This window comes from Rutilus rutilus (genome assembly GCF_951802725.1).
Source record: "Rutilus rutilus genome assembly, chromosome: 7".
Classification (NCBI taxonomy): Eukaryota; Metazoa; Chordata; class Actinopteri; order Cypriniformes; family Leuciscidae; genus Rutilus; species Rutilus rutilus.
In genome coordinates this window covers 45025502-45050877 of record NC_140221.1, presented here as the reverse complement: position 1 = coordinate 45050877, position 25376 = coordinate 45025502, and the positions used below count along the sequence as shown (strand labels likewise).

Here is a 25376-nt window from a genome sequence, read left to right as displayed (position 1 = left end):
TAGTAAATTACCAACAGTAAATTATGCATAATTACATGCAACTAACCCTCAACCAAATCATAATCCTACCCTAACCCTATAGTAAGTACATGTTGTAAATTATTATTACTCAGTACTTAAATGTATAATTACACTGTAACAATGACACCTTAAAGTAAAGTGTAACCGTACTGAGTTATATTAATAAACTACATGTACTTGCTATAGAGTTACGGTTTGGGTTAAGTTTAGGGTTAGGGTTAGTTACTTGTAATTATGCATAAGTTACTGTAATTACTGTACATGTAGTAACGTGTAATTACGTCACCTTAAAATAAAGTGTTACCAAATTTTGTTTTAAAGAAAAATATGATCTAAAATATTTTCATACAATGAGCTATTATATTTATAATATCTATTTCAATATCAGTTCAAATAATAATATTCATTTTCTCCATGACTTGATCTCAGGAAACCTCTCAATAAAATGTCCAAATAATATTTAAGTCCAAAATTACAAGGAAAAACAAACTAACAAATAAATAATAAACTGAATGTGTCTTATCACTGTAGTGTAGGGGTTACGAAACCTTTTGGTCAGACAAACCTCTTAAAAGTAAAATATTTAATGTTGAAGTACCTGAGATTTTAAATTAATATTTCAATATTTAACAAAACATTTGCATATTCAAGGTTCTCTGATGTCAGTTTATGCTCACATGACATGCAAGTGAATAAATCTTTTTTTTTTTTTTTTTTGTAAGTGTCTTATGATTGTTTATATTTTAAAATTATTGATATACATAATCGCTGCACAACTTGGCCAAAAAGTTATATTGTGATTATTTTGTCATATATTGTGATTGTACAGTAAATTTAAAAATAATGTGATAATATTACACTATTTTCTTTTTGTTACACTTCAAGTTTACTTATTTGTATGCCTTAAATTCTTCCATTTCAAAAGCTTTTATTTATTCACAAAGATGTTGAAAAATTATGCAAATGAGCAAATAAAGTGAACCTTGCACATGTTGCAACTCACAGTACAAGCAGAGGTTATTTAATCTTGGCATGATTATCCTTGATGCAAAAATAGTTTTCATCTTTCTTCAGCAAAATATGAATTCATTTTTATTTCTAGTGCTTTCGGGCTGAGATATGACTGGAACATTTCATGACAGGCTTCGTGAGATTTAACAACATTCTTCCACTGTGTCCAAATATCAGAATATTAAAAGCATTTGAGAATCACTATTTGCAAGCGTTTTTATTTAACCGTCTAGAACAAATGCTTTATGTTATTACATGCCTCACGGATGTCTGTTCCCACTGTAATCATAAAAGTTTAACGTAGGGAAGAACTGACATGAGGAATCCTGGCAGTCTAGACTTTTATTCCACCGTCACGCTAGAAAGACGATCAATGGAAATGCTGTCAGATGGACTAAGAGTCAGTTTAACGCCTTAATCTAGCTTTGTTTTTCTGTCAATTAAAAAGCCAAAGCGCTTTCAGGTGCAAGAAAGCATTGATCCAATTATAAGATTAGCTTGGAAACCAGGGTTGTGCAAAATTAAAGATTAGTTCCCATTCAACTCATGTGTGTGAATTTAAAGTGAATTAGTAACAAAAAAAGAGGACTGGAATTGGAATCTGAATCAGAACAACAGTATGGGGAATTACACATGTGATGCATTCTGGGAAATTAAGAGTTCTGTAACACCTTAATTGATGAAATACTTTGATTATGCCTTGTAATTAACCTTATAATGCATTGTATGGTAATAATAAATAATTGTAACCACAGTTATACATTAATACGTATATCTATTGTTACACTTTTAGAAAGAATAATGCATTAAAACACATCAACCAAATTAAAGTGTAACAAGGAATTGTGCAAATTATAATGCATTTGAACCTATTTATGAAAATGTATAATGCACTAAAATGTACATTATGAATACCTTTATAATAAATTATAGATCTACATAAGGATTTCAAGTAATCTACCTTTTGTCCAGAAAAAGATGTATTAAATATGATGAAATATAAAAATCTATAATATTTCAAAGCCTATAAACTCTCAGGGCCCTATCTTACACCCGCCGCAATGCAGCGCCAGGTGCGACGCAAGTGTGTTTTGCTAGTTTCAGCCCGACGCAGTTATCATTTTCACGTCCTGTGTCACGTTGTTTAAATAGCAAATGCATTTGCGCCCATTTGTGCGCCCATGGGCTGCTGGTCTGAAAACGAGGTGTGTTCTGGCGCATTGTTGGTGTGTTGTTATTTTGAGGCAACAGAAATAGACTGAGCCATTGACCAACTGAAACCTGGTCTAAAGTCAATGGCGCAGTATTTGTTTTGTTATTTAAAGAGCGTGTTAGTAATGTGCGCCTATAGGCGGGTCCACAACGCGTGTACATTCTGCTTATTACACACACAGGGCACATAAACTAGCCAAATATTACAAATAAAAGGATTACAATGTAAAAGATTATTATTGTGTACATAAAGATATGGTGGAATCCGGCTTGTCCCGTAGATGTTCTGCTTGCGCACTTTAATCTCGCGCACGAGCAGATCCGTTTGCGCTCTGGAGACGCGTTCGGTCTTTCCACTATCAAATTCCGTCATGTAAATAGCGAATCCGCCATGGTGTGAGCGCAACTGGCATTTAAAGGGAATGAGAGATGAGACTCTGATTGGTTTAACGCACATAAATCCCAAAACACACCCATTACTCATTATGAGAATAGGAACAACCCTTTTAGACCATGCGCCGGGAGCGCCGACCATTTTTCCCGACGTTAAACTAGCAAAAGTGGATTTGGACACGCACTAAGTGAACGTGCGCCCTGCGCTTAGATAGTTAAAATAGGGCCCTCAAACTTCAAGGCTTTTTCAACATGTTCCAAAACTCAATTCAGGATCCATGAACTGTAAATTAAAAGGTTTTCTCTAAACAATTCAGAATGGTGCACAACCCTGTTGGAAACAACATAACAGATAATTTAAGACCAGCATCATAGAGTCATAATTATGATTGATGTCCTGGCCTTCATCCTGCACTGCTCTTTCACTCGCATCTAGACAAAATCTGGACCCGTCTGTGAGAATGTGGTTTGTTTGTGGACAACAGCTCAGGATTTAGCACCCTGGTTTGACCCTTAACTCCAGCCTGTTGTCCTGAACTGCTCCCTGGATTCTGCAGCTGGATTCTGGACATTGTGTCAGGCAGATGTCAGGTGCTCACAGTGGCCAGAAAGACCTCCTCCTCGTTGAGTTTAGACAGTTCTCAGCCCACCCATATTCTTTATCCACCTTTTCCCTACACTACCCAATGACACTTTGCACAAATTATGGGAGTGACTTCCGCTAAAGCGTAAACAATCAGCAAAGGTTTTCTCTATGCTCATGCAATAAGCATTTTCAAAAACAGGGTACAATGAGATGACAATATTCTACTCACCCTTCAACCATCGAACATTAAAGAATTACCACAACAGACCATGAATAACACTTGAAAAATTATCACTTCCTTTTAAATTGGCACAACATCTCTAATAAAAATGGATGTTGTTTCAATCAGGGAAGAAACTGTGGCTCTTTTCTCCTCCATCATGAATGAGTCTCAGAGCGTCAGACGAAACAATAAACGCTGTCATGTTCTCTTGCGTTCGGATGCTGGTGTTTGGAAACACAATCGTGTGAGACGCTTCTGGAGGGAATGAAACCAAATGATTCTGATGACGGACTTTGACTCAGGCGTTTCAGAAACACCAAACCAACATTTGAGATGCCGTGATGCGATTGGTCCGCTGGTTAGTCCAGTTATCCAATCACATCCTCAGCTGAGTTTCTTGTTGCGCATTGATGGATTTATGCGGTAAACGTGTTTCCATCATATCTTATGTGTCTTATCGCGTAAAAAAAATGTCCACCTCAATTCAGTGAATACTTTTAGAATTTATGCACATCTTGGCATTTCCATTCAGCGTTTTTTATGTGATAACCCACAATCTGTATAAAAAAAAATGTGGATGGAAACATGGCTATTGATACATTGACTATATTTTCGTTCCTGCATTCAAATTGCTACATTTTTGGAGGACTATATTGGGCAGGATGTTCAATAATTTTGCAAACTAATAAATAATTTTTGGATTTTTCTAAATAAAAAATAAAAAAGATTAATAAAAAAAAGAATCTACAGATTAGTTGATTATCAAAATAATCGTTACACATAAATACTACATATTTCATGTGGCACTATCAAACAAAAATGACTTTGAACTTAAAAACACTAAAAATAAATTGGTGTAGGATATACTTTGAGACAATTTTCACTCAGAAACTGCTAATAAATTTCACAAATAATTACAAAAAAGGCAAGTAATGCATTTAACTTAGAACTAGAAAGACTAAACATGTTTTTTCTTTCCTTGTACTCAACTAATCTTTGTTTGACTGGAAATCATTTAGCCGTATGGGGTTAAGCATTCAATGATCAAAGCCCAAGATGACCCGTGGGACATCTGAATATCTGAGAGAGATTCTCTTGCATGCAAATATAAATAAATAAAAAATAATGTATAATGTAAATAAGTACTCTGACCTTCCCCATCAATAAAGCCTGTAATGCAGCTAACAGAGTTCCTTCTGGTAAAAGTCGTAGCTCATCTAAATCATGGTTTTGGAAATCGTCTAGCGGTGGTTCTGGCCTTTAGGGTGTTGAAAGCGGATATACCATGTTTCAGGTGGTTTCACTAATGCATGCCTAACATCGAATATTAGCCAATATTTCCTCCATCTGTGATTCAAATCAATTTTCTGCAGTGCCAGCTGTTGACGTCTGCTGAAAAGCTCTGAAACGTCAGGAAAATCCTACTGGAGACCACTGTATAATCTTCTTCTTTCAATTTCACCAGTAGGGATTGAAGTGGCCCTTTTGCGAACAAAGCCACTGAAAAAGCTCCTGTTCTGCTCTTTATGGTGCCATAATGGGTTGAGCGAGCAGGAAAATGTGTGCAGGAGCTGGCAGTTCTCTGGCTGAGAGAGCAGGTGTGAGGACAGAGGATAAAGCAAGCGCTACTGGTCTCTCAGGATTAATTAGACCTGGGCTGCTTTCAGTTCAGTACAGTCCAATCTCATCCAGCTCATACCTGCAGATGGGTCATAAAGTTTGTTGGCTGACCATGTAATACTTTCCTGTTTTCTCCAGTCATACTTGCCCAATATTCACCATTGTGGATTGTTGAGGTATCATTCATGTAGCACAAATAATGTGTGACGGGTTACAAGCCAGTTTAATGCGTTTTGGTCTGTTCAAATCAATCAAAACCAGGCAAGAGATGAGCCAACAAGCAGAGCTGTCAATCAGGGTTATTATCGTTAACTAGAACTATTAAAAATATTTTATGTTAACTGAAAAAAAGCAGAAATAAAATATAAATATTGGATTCATTGAAAATTTGAACTAAAACTGAAATAAAAATCTGTTAAATATTAGTAATATTTAAAATAAATAAGAAAAATTTTAAATAAAATGAACATGGAAAATACAAAAATTAAAAGCAAATTCAAAAAATATTAATGAAAACTATAGGAGTATAAAAATAATGCTAAAATAACACTGCTGTCAATCGATTAAAGTTTGATTGCTCTGAATTGAACTTTATCGACTAAAATAACTAGCTTCGACAGACGGCCGTGCGCATCGAATGTAATCATGGGCTAATTTTAATTTTTGGGTGAACTATCCCTTTAAGTGTGTATGGATTCATTGCTTGCCCTTGGAAAGCTGTTGCATCTTGCCTAGTCTAAGTATTGAGCAACAGCAACAGTGATACTTGCCTTTAATAACAATGAGAATTTGCTGCAGGACATCAATGATTACAGCCTTGAGCTTTTGAATCAACAATCAATCATTATTCCAAATTTGTGTTGTTCCCCTGACATCATATTTTATGTACTATCCCTTGCGTTTTGTCCATGAATCTGGGCTTCGCATTATATCAGATATGTCTTATGCTGTACATAAATTAATATCTCTCATCCACGTCACCTTGACTAACGCCAAACCTCCGGCGCCACGGACACTCATCGGCTGAGGAACGGTTTTTAAGCGGTCCCTGGTGTTCCTCTGAGGGTGGATGGACAGGGCCATAAACATGCCTGCAAAGTTGATCTTGGCATCATCAATAGCCAATGCAGAGGTAAGCATCACTGAACTAAACCTGGAGCTAAAAAAAAATCATAAAAGGAATAGCAAAAGCATTGCATTTTGAAGAGTTATTGAGTTTAAGCGACATTATGGATCTGACATCAGTGCTTAGCTGTTACAAAACCTATGATCTAAACCTACTTAAGCTGGACTATGCCACTATTTTCTTCTAGATCAGCTCTAGAAGAAACAAAATCACTGTAAAGCTGCTTTGAAACAATCTGTATTGTAAAAAGCGCTTTATAAATAAAGGTGGCTTGACTTAATCTGAGGGTTCCAGTATAACGTTACCTTCTGAGACTCATTTTTTGGCTAAAGTAATCATACAACATCCAACAACATCAAAAAAGTAAAATATGGCATATTAAAGTGATAAAAAATTATTATAAATATGCTATAATTACAATGCTGAGTACATTATGCAAACATTTGACCGGTAGTGTACATACTAAATCCTCACTGTTCATTAAGTTTTTTTAGTAAAAATTTTATGTTTTTTGTTTTACTTAAATTGATTTTATCTGTACTTCCTTACGTCAATATAATTCTGCGTCCTGTTTGCTAGCTCAAATTTTATTAAAAATCAGAAACTACATTGGGAATTTAAAAGGCATTCGAAATTGAATTCGAAATTAATTTTGGACAGTGCTTTTTAAAGCTGGAATACAATCTGAACAGATTTTAAAACAGTAGTCATCATCATACACTTGCTGAATTTGTAAATGGTTGCAGAGAAAAACCGAGCATCATACACTAATCGACTGAGGATCATACACTACCAGACTTTCAAGTCGTTCCGAACACAACAAACTTGCGCATATATGAGACGCATGACGGATGAAACAAACATGGATGAGCAGGAGACGCTGTCATAGTGCCTCTGTAAGTGCGTTTGGTCAGTATGGACTCTAGATTATAACGAGCGTAGTCAGTCGTTTTATCTATGCTGATGAGTCAAATATTGAGTATAAAACCGGCTCAAAATATCGAACATGTTTTGATATCCTCTGATTTGATGGAATCAAAAAATCTGGAATCTGAAGCTTAAAAAAATAAAATAATCTGAGTCTGTTCTCATCACTTACTACTCGATTTTCTGTGAAATCTGTCAATTCCGAATTTCCGACTGCCCAAAATCTGCAGATTGCCGCAGATTTTCGGCAACTACAGTATTGTCAACTAAACCAGACTACAAATCATGGTAAAAATCATGTATTCCAGCCTTTAGAGGACAGCAGGCAGCAGACAGAGAGGCCAATCAACAGGTTTTGAAAGCAGTGGCCAAAATCAAGTGGAAAATAAGTTTCTAGTACTTTGAAGGTCATACTGTTCATTGAAAGAAAGTACAGGAAATTATTCATCTATTTTAATGATGAACACTTCCTAAGAGCATAATTTCTCTCCATATTTCAAACATCTGTTCATTTTTAGGGGAAGTGGTCATCGGGCCTCAGATGTGAAGAGTAAGAGGGTCCAACGGCGAGTGCCAAAAGACACGCACCCAGACATTCAGTTTTTAACCAGTAAAACTCTCTAAAGCTTATGCATGTTGCCGGATTAAAACAAAAGCACTGGATACATTGAGCTGTGATGTGAGGAATCTGGCTTTAAACATTCACTGAAGCCATTTCTGGTCTTCTACTACAAATAGTGGCAAAAAAAACAAAAAATAAGCTGGATTTAAAAAGCCCTGGACAATCAAGACCATACGAGAAGAAAAACAGTGTTTTATGCTAACAGTGAAAAGTTCAAGCGTGAAGCCCTGCTATCGTCACGATCATCTTGATCGATAGTGGCAGAAAGAACAGCATGATCAGACATCCACCAGTAAACTAGTCATCATGAAGCAGTCAAAGGTCAAATATTGAGTCTTGCCATTGCAAATGTGAGTGTAACCCGGTTTTGGCATGTAAATAACATGCACTTTCAGACCAAAAAGCATAACTTTTTAGGAATTACAACATAATGCATGATTTAATTTAATACTGCATAAGAACGACAGCCTGACCCTCCCTTCTAGGTTTTCATCTGATGCAAGCAATGTAGAGGAATAAAATACAAGAAATGGTCTGACAAAACAAAAACAGATTTAAGGAAATTATGCACAAAATAGAGACTGGGCTGATAAGAATATTTCTGGCTGGTAAATTGTTTCAATTCTATGGAAGCTTGTTTCCACCACTGAATAAAAAAAATATAAAAGGTTATTGCACGTTTATATCTCACATTTCTGACTTTTTTTCTCACAATTGTGAGAAATAAACTTGCAATTGCGAGATATAGATGTAAATTCACAATTGTGAGAAAAAAAGCTACAGTATTATCTTTTTAATGATGATTTCTGAAGGATCATGTGACACTGAAGACTGGAGTAATGATGCTGAAAATTCAGCTTTGATCACAGGAATAAATTACACTTTATAACATTCAAATTGAAAACAGTTATTTTGAAATTGTAAAAATATTTTGCAATATTACAGTTTTTACTGAATTTCTGATCAAATAAATGCAGCCCCGGTGAGCAGAAGAGACTTCTTTCAAAAACATACTGGATGAGCTTTACTTTAAAACGAGCACTTTTCGCTTTCGGGTTTTCATCTCAGAACTTCAGTTTTGGTTTCGGCCAAACTTTTCATGCGGGTGCATCACTAGTTATTAATAATCTACGCTTATTAAAAACCATACAGTATAGAATATGATGAGAGAAGTGTTATGTTTGGATTCCACGTATCTTTCCACAAAGTTACAATTCTAGAGAATAATTTTCCATTTTAAACGACATGCTTTAAGTGGAACGGTTGTGTTAAAAAGCATCAGTTTCAAAGTAAGCAGGGAAAAAATAATTACAGGACTAAGTGGGCAAAGTGCAGAAAACATACTTACCATGATTTATGAGCAAACCATTTTTATAATTTCAGATATTATGATTAAATAGCCAAAGGTTTGAGGTCTATGGCGAGTCTGGCTTTATTTATCTATACCGTGGGGACAGAAACTATCCTCTGACTAAACCTCTCCTCGAGGACAGCCTCAGATTCATTCAATAAAGTAAATATTTAATAAGTGTCATCAAATAAGTTTGTCTTACCGCCCAGGTCTTGCTCAATCTAAAGATGGGAGCGCTTTGCAGTGCCGACACCACCGACACCATAGAATGAAGGTTATTCAGCTCTAGAAGTTTCTGCACACATAGAAAGCAAGTGGTGAATTGCTATACAGTTCAGAAAACTCAATGCACAAACCACTAAAAGGCTGTTTAAAGAGCGCGAGCGAGTCAAAGAGTATATTTATAAAGCAACCACTTCCGTTTTACTGGTTGCATTTCATGTTTTGCTATTAAATGCATGTAATGAAAAGTTCTCACTTCATAAAAGACTAGGTAGCAATTTGTGAAAACAGAGAAAATGCACATGCACTTCTAATGAAGCAGACATGCACTACTGTCTGTTTGTTAGGTTAGATGATGTGACCGATACCGCCCACACTCAAAAGTCCCTTTACTGCTCTCTGATTGGACGCCATCCACTAAAAGACAGTGACCTTCAGATAGATACAGACCTGCTTTCATCATTACTCCCACAATGAATACCCATCAAATAATGGAAAACTGCTTTGCGCTCGCTTCAGCGAATTTGGCACAGCCGAATCGACTCCATGACACGTGATGACTACAATCTGAGTGTTTTTCTCAGCTTTTGTTCTGTCAGCAAGTGTTCCTCTGAGATTCAGTCATAAGATATCTGAAGGATGGCTCACGGGTCCTGATATTTGAGCCGCTTCATTGACGTGGCTTGTTTTGATGAGTTTACTTTCTTTTGAGAGACAGATTATCCGGATGAAAAACCAAAGGGTGGGCAAACATTTGTCAGAGTCATTATCAGACTCAAAAGAAAAAAGAAAAAAGAAAAAAAGTGTGCAATATATATAAAAATAACTGCTGCTAAATCATTAGCCCTAATGTAGCATTTCTATGGTGTGACTAAAGCTTTCCAAACCATATAGAAGTAAATTTGAAAAAAGAAAAAAAAAAGTTTATTATAAAGAGTTTATTATAACACATTCTATTTATCGTAAATATCTGGACTTCATTAAGCTCTTCAAGTAAAGTAATGGATATTTGAAGGAAATAAAGGAAAATTTATGCATAGTTATATAAAACTAAATAATAATGTTGATCGCTTAGTGTGTGCCAACCGACTGTAATGGCACCACATTTCAAAGTCGGAACATACTGTATAATAATCTGTAGTCCACACTAATGAGGTGAGCCGTCGAAGTTGGACAGACTCACAAACATCATCTCACAACATGCACAACTGCAGCACGACACAGCTGGAGCAATTCAACATCATTAGAGAAACATTTCTCAGTATATCTAATGCAGACCTAATTGCTCTTTAGCTCTTTATGCTGCCTTCTAAAGCCCCGTTTACTCCTGGTATTAAGATGTGTTTTGTTCGATTGGATCACAAGTAGACAAGGGAGACACTTTTAACCACTTCTGTCCTGATTTCTTGAGAGGAGGGTCTATAGGTGGGTAAATGTATGTTTTTTTTTTACTTTTTTTTTTTTACTTTTGATCTAATGGACAAAATCAGCAATTTAAAACAAGCAAAAAACATACGGAGAGCAGCAGCTTTAGTTTCTGCTCTGACAGCCACAAGACCAGCCGAACGCTGTAGTTCAAACTTTAGTCTTCAGCCGCCAAAGTTTAAATCCCATCTGGATAGAGCTCTTCCCATAATGTTTACTCATTAGATCAGTAGGAGGAGAGTAGTTGGTCTTTTGTGTCTGTTTGAACACATTCGACCACATCAATGTGTTTTCGATGGTGGAAAGTGGTAGCCTGACGTCGTCAAACTCCGATTCTAGTCAGAATGTGAGTCTGATGCTGCTCCATTGGGCTGTGATTATGGGGTGTTTCAACCGAACCAGGAGAGAAAATGCCTCTACACTCAATTGGATAGACCTACAACCAATCAGAGCAACGGAGAAAGTGGCGTATGTTCTGCATTCATCTTTCCGATCGACAAATGCCTTGATCGCGGTTCTCTGTTCCTCTTTTAAAATGAATGCGCTGTCGATATCTTCTATAACAGACGCGATGGCGGATTCTACACATGATGTTTCATAAAGTTCGGGAGGAGCACGTTCAAATAATCAATCCAATCAACTTGTCATCAAACAACTACCATGTCTACCCTATCAGCATGAGAGGAAGCATATATTTATTCACTCTGTCAACTCAACATTCCTTGACAGTTTTCAGCATCCCTCCACTCACTCTCGGCTTGTTCTTCCACAGCCAGGAATACGGTGGGATATGCATTTATTCTATCTGACTTATTTGTAAGTGTGAACTCGTGAAATCTCAATTCTCCAGCGGCAGTCGTCTTTGTTGTAAACGAATTCAACCCAAGCGCTCGTAGGTGACGTGGATGATTACGTCACAGTTGATCATCTGTCCATCATCGTATAAAGCCCGCCCTGAGAATTTGATTGGTCCGAACAGCTCTGGTTCGAGCATAATAGCTCCTCAACGGATCAAGTCCAGACCGAACTTCCCGACCTAAAAATGTTGAGGGCGGGGCTAAGTTCGGCTGGCATCCAGGCTAGGAAAGTGGACAAGCTCAAAACTTTTTAGACCCTGCATGTATTTAGTGTCGTACACTTGTGATCCGATTGATCAAAACGCTTCTTAATACCAGGTGTAAACAGGTCCTAAGATACCTAGATGTGGCCAAATTTAAGGCAGCATTGCATGATGGGAAATGTAGTTGTTGAGAATAACACATACATATACTTTTAGCCTTGAATAAACTGATGAATTTGACATTGTGGTGTTCACTGTGATACATAAAGAATGATGTATTGGCAATAGATTTTGATGCATTGGTGATCTTTTCCAGCCTAATAGTAATACTTGTTCTTATTAATACAATAAGAGTATTGAAAATAACTGTTCATGAACGTACCTTTGCGATCTTGACAAAGTGGCTCAGGATCTCGGCACGGATCTTCAGGGTTTGAGCGGTGAGGATTTCCTGTACCAACCAGAAGCTCACCTGAAGAGATGGGAAAAACAGTGATGACAGGGAACATTGATTTGCTGAGAAGTTGGGATGTCACGTTTTTTGTTCCCCTGATCCGATCAGAGTCATTGAATATTGACCCGATCTGATACTTGTGTTTTCCTAGTGCTTGGTGCGCACTTCAAGTACATTACATGTATCTCCTGTCCCCCTGTGGTGAAAATCTAGCTTTTAATGTTGTTTATATGTCTATGTGGTGTTTTTAATATGCTTTAAGACAAACCATGTGTAAATTCATAAGTCGACACCATTGCTGAGTATTTTCTCCTTAAAACTGCAGTCTCAAAAACACGGTTTGAAATCGCTGGTGTTTCTGACATCACAAACTACCTTGTAACCAATCAGATCAACGTGTGATCGTCAACGAGTGGATCTCTGAGCTGAGTGAGTGAGTGGAGGCGGGGCTCATTTGCATATTCATAGAACAGCATATACTAAATGAAGCAAAGGTGCAGAGTTACATTCAAGCTATTTTAAGGCATGAAGGAAAAAGTTTCAAGGAAAAAACTTTGTCATTTTGGTATAGTAAAATGATTGACTACAGGGGGACTTTAAAATCAATCCAATGTATACAGTACATAGAGTTTCTCAGGGGCTCAAATGTAATAAAAGGCACATCTATGGGATATCTATCTGGAGGTCCACGGTCCTGCAGAGTTTAGCAGCACACCTGCCTGGAAGTTTCTAATATGCCTAGTTATACCTTAATTAGCTGGTTCAGGTGTGTTTAATTCAGGATTGGACACCCCTGGGATAGAGACCCTAGCCCAGATACGATCCTTGAGATCAGCTCAGGACATCCTGACAGTCCGGTATATATGTGACCCTGGACCACAAAACCAGTCACAAGGGTCAATTTTTTTTTTATTGAGATTTGTACATCTTCTGAAAGCTGAATCATTAAGCTTTCCATTGATGTATGGTTTGTTAGGATAAGACAATATTTGGCCGAGATACAACTATTTGTAAATCTGTAATCTGAGGGTGCAAAAAAAAATAATTCGAAACATTGAGAAAATCTCCTTTAAAGTTGTCCATTTATGTTCACGATTGTGCTGCATTCACTCACAAAAATAAATGTTTTATATATTTATGGTAGGAAATTTACTAAATATCCTCATGGAACATGATCTTTACTTAATATCCTAATGATTTTTGGCATAAAAGAAAAATGGATAATTTTGACCCATACAATGTATTGTTGGCTATTGCCACAAATATACCCGTGCGACTTATGACTGGTTTTGTGATCCAGGGTCACATATATGAACACAAGACTCAGGTCATCGGGGAGATCACGTGACGCTTTCATGAGCCAAGACGCACTTTAGTCTAGCTCCGCTTATGTAGCCCGTTTTTTACAGTTGTTTTGACTGCTTTTCATATAGTGGGGGTAGTTTTTTGTTGGCCATCCTTTTGTAGATGTCACACAGTCGAAAACTCGCTTATCCTTCACCATCATCCTCGCCAATTAAGAAGAAAACTAAACCAACAGCCGCGGCAGGCCGAGCGGACATGGAGGACAACATGGCGATTACCATAAAGCGATTTGAGGACATTCTGAAAACTGAATTAGCAGCAATGCGCACCGAATTCGCCTCTCACATGACTTCAATTCAAAATGTGTGCTCTAAAATTGACTTTTTAACTGGGGAACAGCGAGACCAGAAAAAACTGATTAACGAACACACTAGGCGTCTGGATGCTCTCGAGCAACAAGTGACCGATCTACAAGACCGCAGCAGACGCAGTAATCTCCGGCTATTAGGACTACCTGAAGGGGCCGAGAAAGATGACCCAATTGGCTTTCTGAAACGGTCATTGCCGACCTGGATCCCATCACTTGCCGGCAAAGATATCGAGATCGAACGAGCGCATCGAGTTTACTCCAGAGCTACAACTAATTATTCCAAACCGCGAGTGTTTCTCTTCAAGCTGTTACGCTACAACGACAGGAATTTGATTTTAAATGAAGTAAGACGCCACGCTCCTGTAAAATCAATCGACGGCGCGATGTTGTCTTTCTTCCCCGACTTCTCTCCCACGACGGCAAAGAAGAGGAGCTCCTTCAGTGCGATACGGAAGGAATTGAAAGAGGCAGGTCTACAGACCTTTCTTCAGTATCCAGCTACGCTGAAGATCGTCTTGAAACACGGCGAGACTAAACTAATGCAATCCCCGGACGAAGCGCGTCAATTCCTAAACTCTCTTCCCGGTTCTCATTCTCCTAGGATGGACGTGGTATAAGGGTTTGATAATACTGAATGACTCGACTTCGGATTTTTGCTGATTTAGAAGTTCATGTGTCAGTCGTTTACTGAAAGTTTTCTTCATGGAAGCTAGGAGATTGTATTACCAATGTTCTGTTTTCAATGTATATAATATAATTATTTATGTTTGTTTCCCCTTTATAGAGAGTATACACACACCTTTGTGTGTGTGTTTTTTTTTTTTTTTTTTTTTTTTAAACCTCACTTTATTACTCCTGTGAATTCGAAGTTTATCTGTTCTCTTAAAATAGGGCTAATAGCGGTGTTCTAGAGTGTTGTACAGGCTGTCATGTTACGGTCACTGACTAAGTTTAGGGAGGGCGGCAGCCTGGGGTTCCTTTCTACCCCAGTCTGTAAATGTTCTATGGGGTGGGTTGTGTTTGTGTTAAAGGGTTTTTTTGTAAGGGAGGGACGGTTTAATGGTAGACTTGAGATATCTAATTTGCAGTGGTATTACTTTGTCTCATTTGTTCAGTCCACTTATTTGTTTGATAGTCATGACTGAATTTAATATACTAAGTTGTAATATCAATGGTTTAAATGGCCCCCATAAACGTACAAGTTATTTAGAATTATTAAGACGAAAAAAGATTGACCTTGCTTTAATCCAGGAAGCTCATTTGCGGAAGGATGATGTTCGTAGATGCAATAATAAATTCTATGAGGTAGTCTCTTTCGCGGCAACTGACAATAAAACTAAAGGTGTATTGATAATTGTTAGAAGGAAATTTAATATCTCCATTTTAGACAGTTACAGTGACAATGCTGGCAGAATAACTTGTATAAAGACTATGGTTGGGAATAGGAAGATAGCATTTCTTTCAGTTTACGCACCATGTAGTCCAGATCCTACTTTTTTTTCTGAATTATCTTCCTATCTCACTGATCTTACAGACTTTGAGATAGTAATAGGAACAGATATGAATGCTGTAATGTCTAATGATCTTGATAGATCTGGTGACAGCTCTTCTTACTCTCAGACTGTTTCTACTGAGCAGCTTAACCAATGCATAGCCTCTTTTTCACTAGTAGATGCATGGCGTTTATTCAACCCTTCCCAAAAATCATACACATTCTTCTCAGCTAGACACAAAACATATTCACGGATTGACTACATCTTTGTTTCCCCTTCCTTGGCCTCAATGCTACTTGAAGTCGACATCTTTCCCCTCTCTCTTTCAGATCATAGCAGTAATTTTTTAAAGCTATCAATGACCCAGCGACCTTCACGAGCCCCTAGATGGCGCTTTAATACTAATTTATTAAAGGATGAGTGTTTTTGTGACCAATTCAGAACTAAACTACGTGAATTTATTGACATCAATAAAGGCTCGGTAGATGACCCACGGATATTGTGGGAGGCGACAAAGGGCTTCATAAGGAATTTTTCAATTTCATATGCTTCCTTTCGCCAGAAAATTCACCGTAAAAAAATTTCTGATATGGAATCCAATCTCCGATCATTAGAACAGGCAAATCAACACACTTTTTCTGATTATACGGTAGCTAAAATTGAAACTGTTAGAAAAGAACTTAATTCATTATATAGATACAGGGCTGAATTTCTCATTCAAAGATCTAGACAAAATTATTATTTTCAAGGTAGCAGACCTAGCCATTTACTGGCTCTAAGACTACGTAATAACGAGAAATTTGCTAATATTTCAGCGGTGAAATCTCAAACCGGTGAGGTTCTGACTGACCAGAAGAGTATAAATGACACTTTTCGTTCCTTCTTTTATGAACTATATAGCTCCAATTCTATATGTGAACCCACATCTTATACTTCCTTTTTATCTACTCTTAATCTTCCACATTTGTCAGAATCAGACTCTGAGTCTTTGGCCAAACCCATATCTCTAATTGAATTAGAATCATCAGTCAAAGTTATGAGCAAGGGGAAGTCTCCAGGCCTAGATGGCATACCAGTTGAATTCTACTTGACCTTCTGGTCCGATTTAGGGCCGCTTATGCTAGATATGATTCAATATTCAATTGATCAAGGGTCTTTTCCACAAAATACGAACATAGCCATTATATCTCTTCTATTAAAAAAAGACAAAGACTCTACTCTATGTTCCAGTTATCGCCCACTCTCTTTAATTGGTACAGATGTTAAAATTTATGCAAAAGTTTTAGCCTGCCGACTAGAAGGCTTCATGACTAAGCTTGTCAATCATGATCAAACAGGGTTTATTAAATCTCGCTCTCCTTCAGATAATCTACGAAGACTTCTTCACATAATTTCTTCATCTGAACAATTGACTTCTCCCTCTGCTATACTCTCTTTAGATGCAATGAAAGCATTTGACCATTTAGAGTGGAACTATCTGTGGGCAGTACTAGATCACCTAGGTTTTAGCTCTAACTTTATAAATATGATAAAAATCCTCTATGCTAATCCCTCAGCTACCATTCTCACTGGCCAGATAAGTTCACAATCATTTCCAATTGGAAGAGGCACCCGCCAGGGTTGTCCTCTTTCACCTTTACTTTTTGCTTTGTCTTTAGAACCTCTTGCTCAAGCTGTACGTCAATCCGAACTTATACTTCCTATATCGGTTAGGAACACTTTACATCACATATCTTTATTTGCAGATGACATATTGCTTTTCTTAGACAATCCAGTTCTTTCAGTTCCCCACGTTTTAAACTTGTTCAATCAGTTTGGTACCCTATCAGGGTACAAAATTAATTGGACAAAGTCATATCTGCTCCCACTCAATTTCTGTGTTGGGTCTGCGACACTCTCTGGTTTTATTCCGGTGGTGCATTCCTTCAAATACTTAGGTGTAGATATCTATCCATCCCTGCAGGATACTGCCTCAAAAAATTTTAAAAACAGTCTGGCTAGAGTCACCTTAGATCTTGCAAATTGGATGCATCTTCCTACTTCTTTCCATGCAAGAATATCTGTTGTTAAAATGAACATCCTTCCCCGTGTTAATTTTTATTCCGCTATGATTCCTTTACCCCCACCTGCTGGTTATTGGAAAAAACTTAATTTAGTAATATCTCATTATATTTGGAATGGTAAACGCCCACGAATTAAATTATCTACTTTACAGCGTAGCAGATCAGATGGGGGCTGGTCCTTTCCAAATTTTAAGTTATATGCTGACTCCTTCACTCTTCGTGCTCTGTCAACCTGGTTTAAACCAAATGTGTCAACCTCATGGTGGGCTATTGAAGAATGTCTTGTTTCTCCTCACAATATAAAGCATGTGGTTTTTGCTGGTGTCTCACTCAAACAATGTAAACTTCATTTTGGCCCTATTATAACACATTTTATTTCTACTTGGAGATCAGTGACCAGAAAGATAGAGCCAAATTTGAGGTGGCATTGTCATTCACCTCTGTTCCATAATAACAATTTTCTGTCAGACAAATCCCCATTTTACTGTCCACAATGGATTAAATGTAATGTAAATTCCTTTGGTGACATCTATGATGATAAAGGCCTAAAATCTTTTCAAGATATTAAGGCTCTTTTCAATTTACCAGGAACCTCCTTTTTTATGTATCTTCGCATTAGGTCAGCTCTTCGCGCATATGGAGTCCCCTGGGATGTACAACTGCCTGTACATCCCTTGCGGAAAGTTATTCTTCCCACTGATAACTCTGTTATTTCTGCTTCAGGTATTTACTCTTTTCTCCTCAAAAACTCATACAAACCATTATCAATAACAACTGTCTGGTCTAAGGATATTACTGGTGACATACAAACTTTATTCTCTGATAAAATTTGGGAGACAATTACATCATCCTCAAAAAACCCAAATCATCAGATGATCCACTGGAAATTACTACACAGACTCTATCTATCCCCTTTAAAACGCTTTTATATGCATGTGTCACCTTCCCCAAAGTGCAATCTATGTCCGCAGAGGGCCCTTGGCACATATTTACATTTTTTTTGGGAATGCTCTGCACTTTCTCGTTTCTGGTCTCAGCTTGCTCATGACATATCATTCTTATTAGAGAAAGATGTGGTTTTGACTCCAGAGCTTTTCTTCTTAAACAATTTTTCTGGATTGGCTCTGTCACCACAACAGAGAAACTTACTCTTAGCTGCTCTCACTGCTGCAAAGAAAATGTTAGTCAGTCGATGGATTCCTCCGCATTTAATGTCTAGACGTATATGGGGCTTATCTTTGCTCGACATTGTCTCTTTGGAATTATCAACAGCTCGCATTCATGGAGCAAAAACAAAAACTTTGAAGACCTGGAGTGCTACTTTTGATATTGTTAAATCTTTTGTTACTTCTCTTTGATTTACAGTTTATTTTGTATTTATGTATAGTTTTTATTTTTCTTGTGATTAACTATTACACTCTGTACCATTTTACACTGCAATATCTTGTATTTTCCTCATCACTAAATAAGTCTACCTGGTGGGTGGGTTGGTGGGTTGGTGGGTTGGTGGGCGGGGGGGGTACGGCTACAGTCTAAAATAATATGTTGTACTTTGTACCATTCTGAAATGACAATAAAAATAATTGTTAACAAAAAAAGACTCAGGTCATCGGAGGTCACGACATGTCAGGACAACACTAGTTCAAGTTTCATCTGCGGTTTTGGGAACTTGATTTATTTATTTTTCACTAAAGGGAAACTCAACTGGCGTCAAAGCACATCTCGTGGAAAACCCATTTCTGATAGACAAAAACAAAAGTGCTGGAAATAACTGAGATGGAGGAAAAGCTGTTGTTATTTAATGAAAAATGAGACGCTCCAGTCTGATTATAATTGTACGGCAAACACAGAACGCTGGACACACAGACTTCACTTGCCAGAGACTCCAACGCAAGCTACAGAAAATAACAAACTTACAAAGCAGATGAAGTCTGAGTGATTCTGAGTGCAGTGAAAAGTTTAAGATTTCAGCCTCAGGGAGCCGTTATAACATAACGAGAGTCAGGTAACAAACCTCAACAATTTCCTCAAAAGCAGCCTCGATTATATTTCATGCAGAGGGAATCAAACTTAAGACACTATTTAATGTCGGACAAATAATTTTGGAAAAGAAAGTCAATGTTGAACTACTACTGATTGCAACAGAATTGGGATATCTTTAAACACACACACAAAAAAACAAACTACATTACAACTGCATACTAAGATTAAGTCTAAAAATGCCCACCGAAGTCCAAAGTCCTAAAATGATAAATGTGGTTGAAAACAGATCTTTGTTTGGTGTTTTGCTGGTTTCTCAGGGAAAAATGGCAGAATACAGTCAATTTGCTGGAATGGAAACAGTAAATATCTGTAAACTAAGAATATATGGACTGAACCATCCAAGCAAATGATGTCTTTTCCATCGAACCTCAGGAAGTTACCTTGATAAAAGGTAGTTTGACCATAATTTTGGCCCCTGACTTTGATCCTTTAAAAGGAGATATTAAATCGAGTGAGTATGCAACGATTTATAATTTTCAAGCTTGATTTGAATATTCGACTTCTGCGTAAAAAAAAAGAAAAAAAAAAGTAGTGAGCGCCTACATAGACTGCATGAGCATCCTAACTTCATACAGTACGCGAGTGATTTGAAGCGCTCTATAGACAGGAAATTTTAAATATCCAGACTTCACTAGACATCTTTCCAGATGTGAATGTTGCTTGAAGCCAACGCTGTGTGACAATGGAAAGAAACTGATAAAACATGGGTGTAAATTACTTCAATATTTGTAGGGAAACTGAGAGACTGTACAATTACCTAAAAAGGAGGATAAGGATAGAATTGGCTCTAGTTTAAACTTTGTTTCACTTAAAATTTTACTGTAAAAAGATGTAGTTATCTTAAAAATGAATTGAACAAAAAAAAAGTAAAACTTTACAATAAGGTTAATGCATTAACTAACCTAAATCAATATATTTTACAGCATTTAATAGCCCAGTCCATAAACAAATGTTAACATATACATCTTTTGATCTTAAAAATGCTTAAATATGCTTATAAATGCTCATTGTTAGGTCATGGTAACTAATGTAGTTAATTCAACCTTATTGTAAAGTGTTAATAAAAAAATCTAATATGATAACCACATTTCTGTAAAATAATAATAAAAAAGGATTTTTAAACAATCACTATGTAGTGTGAGTCAGAAACAAGCTTTTTTTGGCTTATTCAAAGTCAAAGTCATCGCCTCATTAATTAATCATGTAAATTCTGGTAAAATTCCCCAAACTACTCCTCCTTTGATTCATAAATGTTAACAGACACTTCAGTGTGATCATTTATAAGACAAATGTGCAATGCTCAAGTCATCGTCATTGAGAGTTATTATCTAAATAAAATGAGCTTCAAAATGTTTGAGTCAAGTTTTCCAGCAATATTGCATGAAGGCGTATCGCAGCTGTGTTAAGTTAACATGTAAGAACGCCGCTTTACTAGATAAGCCAACTGTGCAATGATGTCATAGCCTATAGCTCATTATCAAATCATGTACACGTTATAAGAGCTCTGGTTGGTATAGAAACCCACGGAGACACTGCATTTCTTGGCTCGCAGATGACGGTTCTTTTTCCAAAGAGGCTGTAAAGTGGGTTTCACCAAAGCGCAGAGCTGCGACCCCCTTCATGAAAGAGAGTGAGCTCATCTACTTCATTCTTACCCATAATGCCTTCAAAACAGCTCTGAAAGCTTCTGTTCCCGCTCCATATACAATGAACTGGCAAAGAGCGCTACAATATATTCGAGGGCCAGAGTTTCTGCTTATTTGCCATGATGATGGACCACAATGTACAGTTTCTGCTCACCTGATTTCACTAAAAAAAATACAGAGCTGATTTATTACATAGACAAGTTTGACTAGATATTTACACTGATGAAAATGTGAGGATGCAAAACGTATGGTTGTTTATCGGCTCAAAAAAGCTCACCTTATGTTATCCAATAATATAGTCACCAAGGTGAAAATCTGATTACTTAGATGAGTAACTCTTAAGTTAGGGAGTTAAGTAGATGATAAAGTTACAAGCGAATGTTTAACATTTAGGGGTTTGTTCAAATCCCTACTTAATATGAGCAATATTAATAGTGATGCTTGACTTATCACTACTCATATACTAATATGTGGTTTGATGTAAGGTAAATTTAGCACCCTAGGACTTGTAAAGATGTTCAGATCAATATATACATACACTCACCTAAAGGATTATTAGGAACACCATACTAATACTGTGTTTGACCCCCTTTCGCCTTCAGAACTGCCTTAATTCTACGTGGCATTGATTCAACAAGGTGCTGAAAGCATTCTTTAGAAATGTTGGTCCATATTGATAGGATAGCATCTTGCAGTTGATGGAGATTTGTGGGATGCACATCCAGGGCACGAAGCTCCCATTCCACCACATCCCAAAGATGCTTTATTGGGTTGAGATCTGGTGACTGTGGGGGCCATTTTAGTACAGTGAACTCATTGTCATGTTCAAGAAACCAATTTGAAATGATTCGAGCTTTGTGACATGGTGCATTATCCTGCTGGAAGTAGCCATCAGAGGATGGGTACATGGTGGTCATAAAGGGATGGAACTGGTCAGAAACAATGCTCAGGTAGGCCGTGGCATTTAAACGATGCCCAATTGGCACTAAAGGGCCTAAAGTGTGCCAAGAAAACATCCCCCACACCATTACACCACCACCACCAGCCTGCACAGTGGTAACAAGGCATGATGGATCCATGTTCTCATTCTGTTTACGCCAAATTCTGACTCTACCATCTGAATGTCTCAACAGAAATCGAGACTCATCAGACCAGGCAACATTTTTCCAGTCTTCAACTGTCCAATTTTGGTGAGCTCGTGCAAATTGTAGCCTCTTTTTCCTATTTGTAGTGGAGATGAGTGGTACCCGGTGGGGTCTTCTGCTGTTGTAGCCCATCCGCCTCAAGGTTGTGTGTGTTGTGGCTTCACAAATGCTTTGCTGCATACCTCGGTTGTAACGAGTGGTTATTTCAGTCAAAGTTGCTCTTCAATCAGCTTGAATCAGTCGGCCCATTCTCCTCTGACCTCTAGCATCAACAAGGCATTTTCACCCACAGGACTGCCGCATACTGGATGTTTTTCCCTTTTCACACCATTCTTTGTAAACCCTAGAAATGGTTGTGCGTGAAAATCGGCCCGTCTGGCACCAACAACCATGCCACGCTCAAAATTGCTTAAATTACCTTTCTTTCCCATTCTGACATTCAGTTTGGAGTTCAGGAGATTGTCTTGACCAGGACCACACCCCTAAATGCATTGAAGCAACTGCCATGTGATTGGTTGATTAGATAATTGCATTAATGAGAAATTGAACAGGTGTTCCTAATAATCCTTTAGATGAGTGTATATACACACACGTATATTATATATAAGTGCTGTCAATCGATTAAAAAAAACTTTTTCTGTAATCAATCGCACCTACCATTAAAGCTTTTTATATATTTTTATTCTGCACGAATTTCACATTTAACCTCAAAATTAAGTAGCCTATATTTTTTAATATTTGTTTAATGGCATCTTTTTTTATGAAAGGCATCACCGATACTAATACTTATATAGATGTCTCTATGAAATAGATTTTTTTCTAAATTTTAGCCATTAATTATAAGCATTCAGCATTACAGTATAATTGAAAGTTATCAATTTTAACATTAGGCTTTTAATTTAAGTGAACTTAAAACAACCTTCATATAAACCCATTATAATAAATGTCACATTTACCTGCCCTTCAATCCATAAGGGTTAAATTCTTTTCTATTGGCCCAGTCCGACCAGTTCAGATTTTTACTTACCCTGTCAAAATGCACATTTTGTTGCTTTACGTTCATTTAAACACATTTAACTCCTTTAATTGAGCTTGCGAGGATACTCGACAAAACTGGCATTTTGGCATAATTTAGTGTGTTTTTGTCAGTTCAAGTGCTGTCTGAAGTGGCTTTCTGTGCGCACGAGTGTGAGATTCACAGATGCGCTCCAGTAAAGCACTGCTTTCTCTTTGTCTAATCGCATGTGAATGGATTAAAAGCATTTGCATGAATAAGAGCGTGGTCATACAGTATAACGTAACGCTAGTCAAGGGTTGACGGGGAAAATAAATAAATCGCATACATTAATACATCAATTTTGACAGCCCTAATATACATCTACATACACACCAGGGTTTCCACACCTTGGTTAACTTCAAATTCAAGGACCTTTCAAGGACTTTCCAGGTCCAATTCCCTCAAATTCAAGGACTTAATGTGGGAACACATTTGTTGTGTCGAACAACAAACGCTGAGGTTCCATAGTTGTTTTGTGCGCGCGTGAACGTCATGGCAACGTACAACACAAAGCACCTCACGCGTGAAACACTTAACATAACACGTAAGTGCGCAGCTAACGTAAATCAAGCAAGCTAGTGTGCATAGGCCACGAAGTGTTGGCAAAATAACACATTAGCGGACCGGAGGGAATAATATGGAATTTTTTTTCCAGAAAATTAAATAAACAAAATAAATTCAAGCACTTTCAAGGAACTGTATCTAATATGTTCATATGTTCATTTTCAAAAACTTTCCAGGGCCTTGAATTGTTTGTTTTTTTCAGATTCACAAACTTTGGAGGATTTCAAGGACCCGTGGGAACCCTGTGCATACACACATAGATACATATATACATGTGTTTTTCTATAATAAAAAAATAAATATAGGACTACTAATACAAGAACTGGACACAATTTACAGTACTTCAAACGCCAGGCATTGTTTAAAGCAAGACACAATCTTGGGTGGCCAAGAAAAGTGTCTCAAAGCCGCTCCATCTTTCCGAAGGTCTGGAAGCCAGATCATCATGTTCGGCTTTATGATGTCATAAAACCAAAGACACTGGCAACCAGGATAGAAGGAATTCTGTGAGATTGACTTTGAGGAGAATTGTGGAGGCTGAGACCATTTCAAAAGGGAAAATTTGCAGCGGGGAACTTGATGCTTTTATGTAATTTCCACACAATCCTGGCTAGAAAACTAGAACAAATCCTCTCATTAAACATATGCCATAAATGTAAAAAGTGGGTCATCAAATGTCTGCTTTGCACTTTTATAGCACTTTCACAAAATTGTGACTATGTAAAATTGGGACGCACCAGTCAATCTAATTATGTTTCAGATTTAAAGAGAAAGATTTAAAAATCAAATTAATTCCAGGCAGAAACTTCATAAGCATGAATGGAAACGCTACAGCGAAACCACAAATTTAGATCAGATTAATTTACGGCCAAAGACTTAGCCTATAAATTAGCTTGAAAACCAAACTTCCTTCTGGTTTTATAATTAATGGCTCCTTGAGCTTTTTAATCCATCAACATCACCAAGTTTGAATAACAAAACAACATTATAATCATCAAAATACAAAACTGATTCACAAAAAATGCTCTTACGAGGCTTTCTAGGCGAGTTTTACTATAAAAGCTAAAGAATCGTGAAACTTTGAGAACAAAACATAAATTGCACACAAACAAAATGAGCTTATTGGCAAAAATAGTCAAGAAATGGGTGAAGACGACACGTCAACTTGTATGAACTTGGTGTGGAATCTTAAATTATAGTGTATCCAAGTTACTTTTACATGACACAATTCAATACTATTAATAAAAACTGAATTATTAAATGCAAAAACAACTTATTTTAAAATATTTTCTAACACGTCTTGGAAGAAGGTTGGTTTTCGCTGTTGGATTTGGTGGAGTGATAATTTGTGGCAACAAAGTCAACAACATGTGAGATGACAAGACGAATGTTGTCTGATAAGAGTTCACAAGCTCGGCAAACCACGTATCTCTATTC

At 37.2% G+C, this 25376-nt stretch overlaps 1 protein-coding gene across 2 annotated transcripts in view; it reads right to left on the bottom strand.

Annotated features, from left to right (window-relative positions):
- LOC311293500 (ras-specific guanine nucleotide-releasing factor RalGPS1) overlaps positions 1-25376 on the bottom strand; it is a 145612-nt gene that overhangs the window by 85645 nt on the left and 34591 nt on the right. For both annotated transcript variants that reach the window (XM_084413843.1, XM_084413844.1), the window contains exons 6-7: positions 12182-12271; positions 9295-9387 (exon numbers count right to left, since the gene is read on the bottom strand). In XM_084413843.1, the coding sequence (XP_084269969.1) occupies positions 9295-9387; positions 12182-12271 (183 nt within the window). The remainder of the gene's footprint in view (positions 1-9294; positions 9388-12181; positions 12272-25376) is intronic.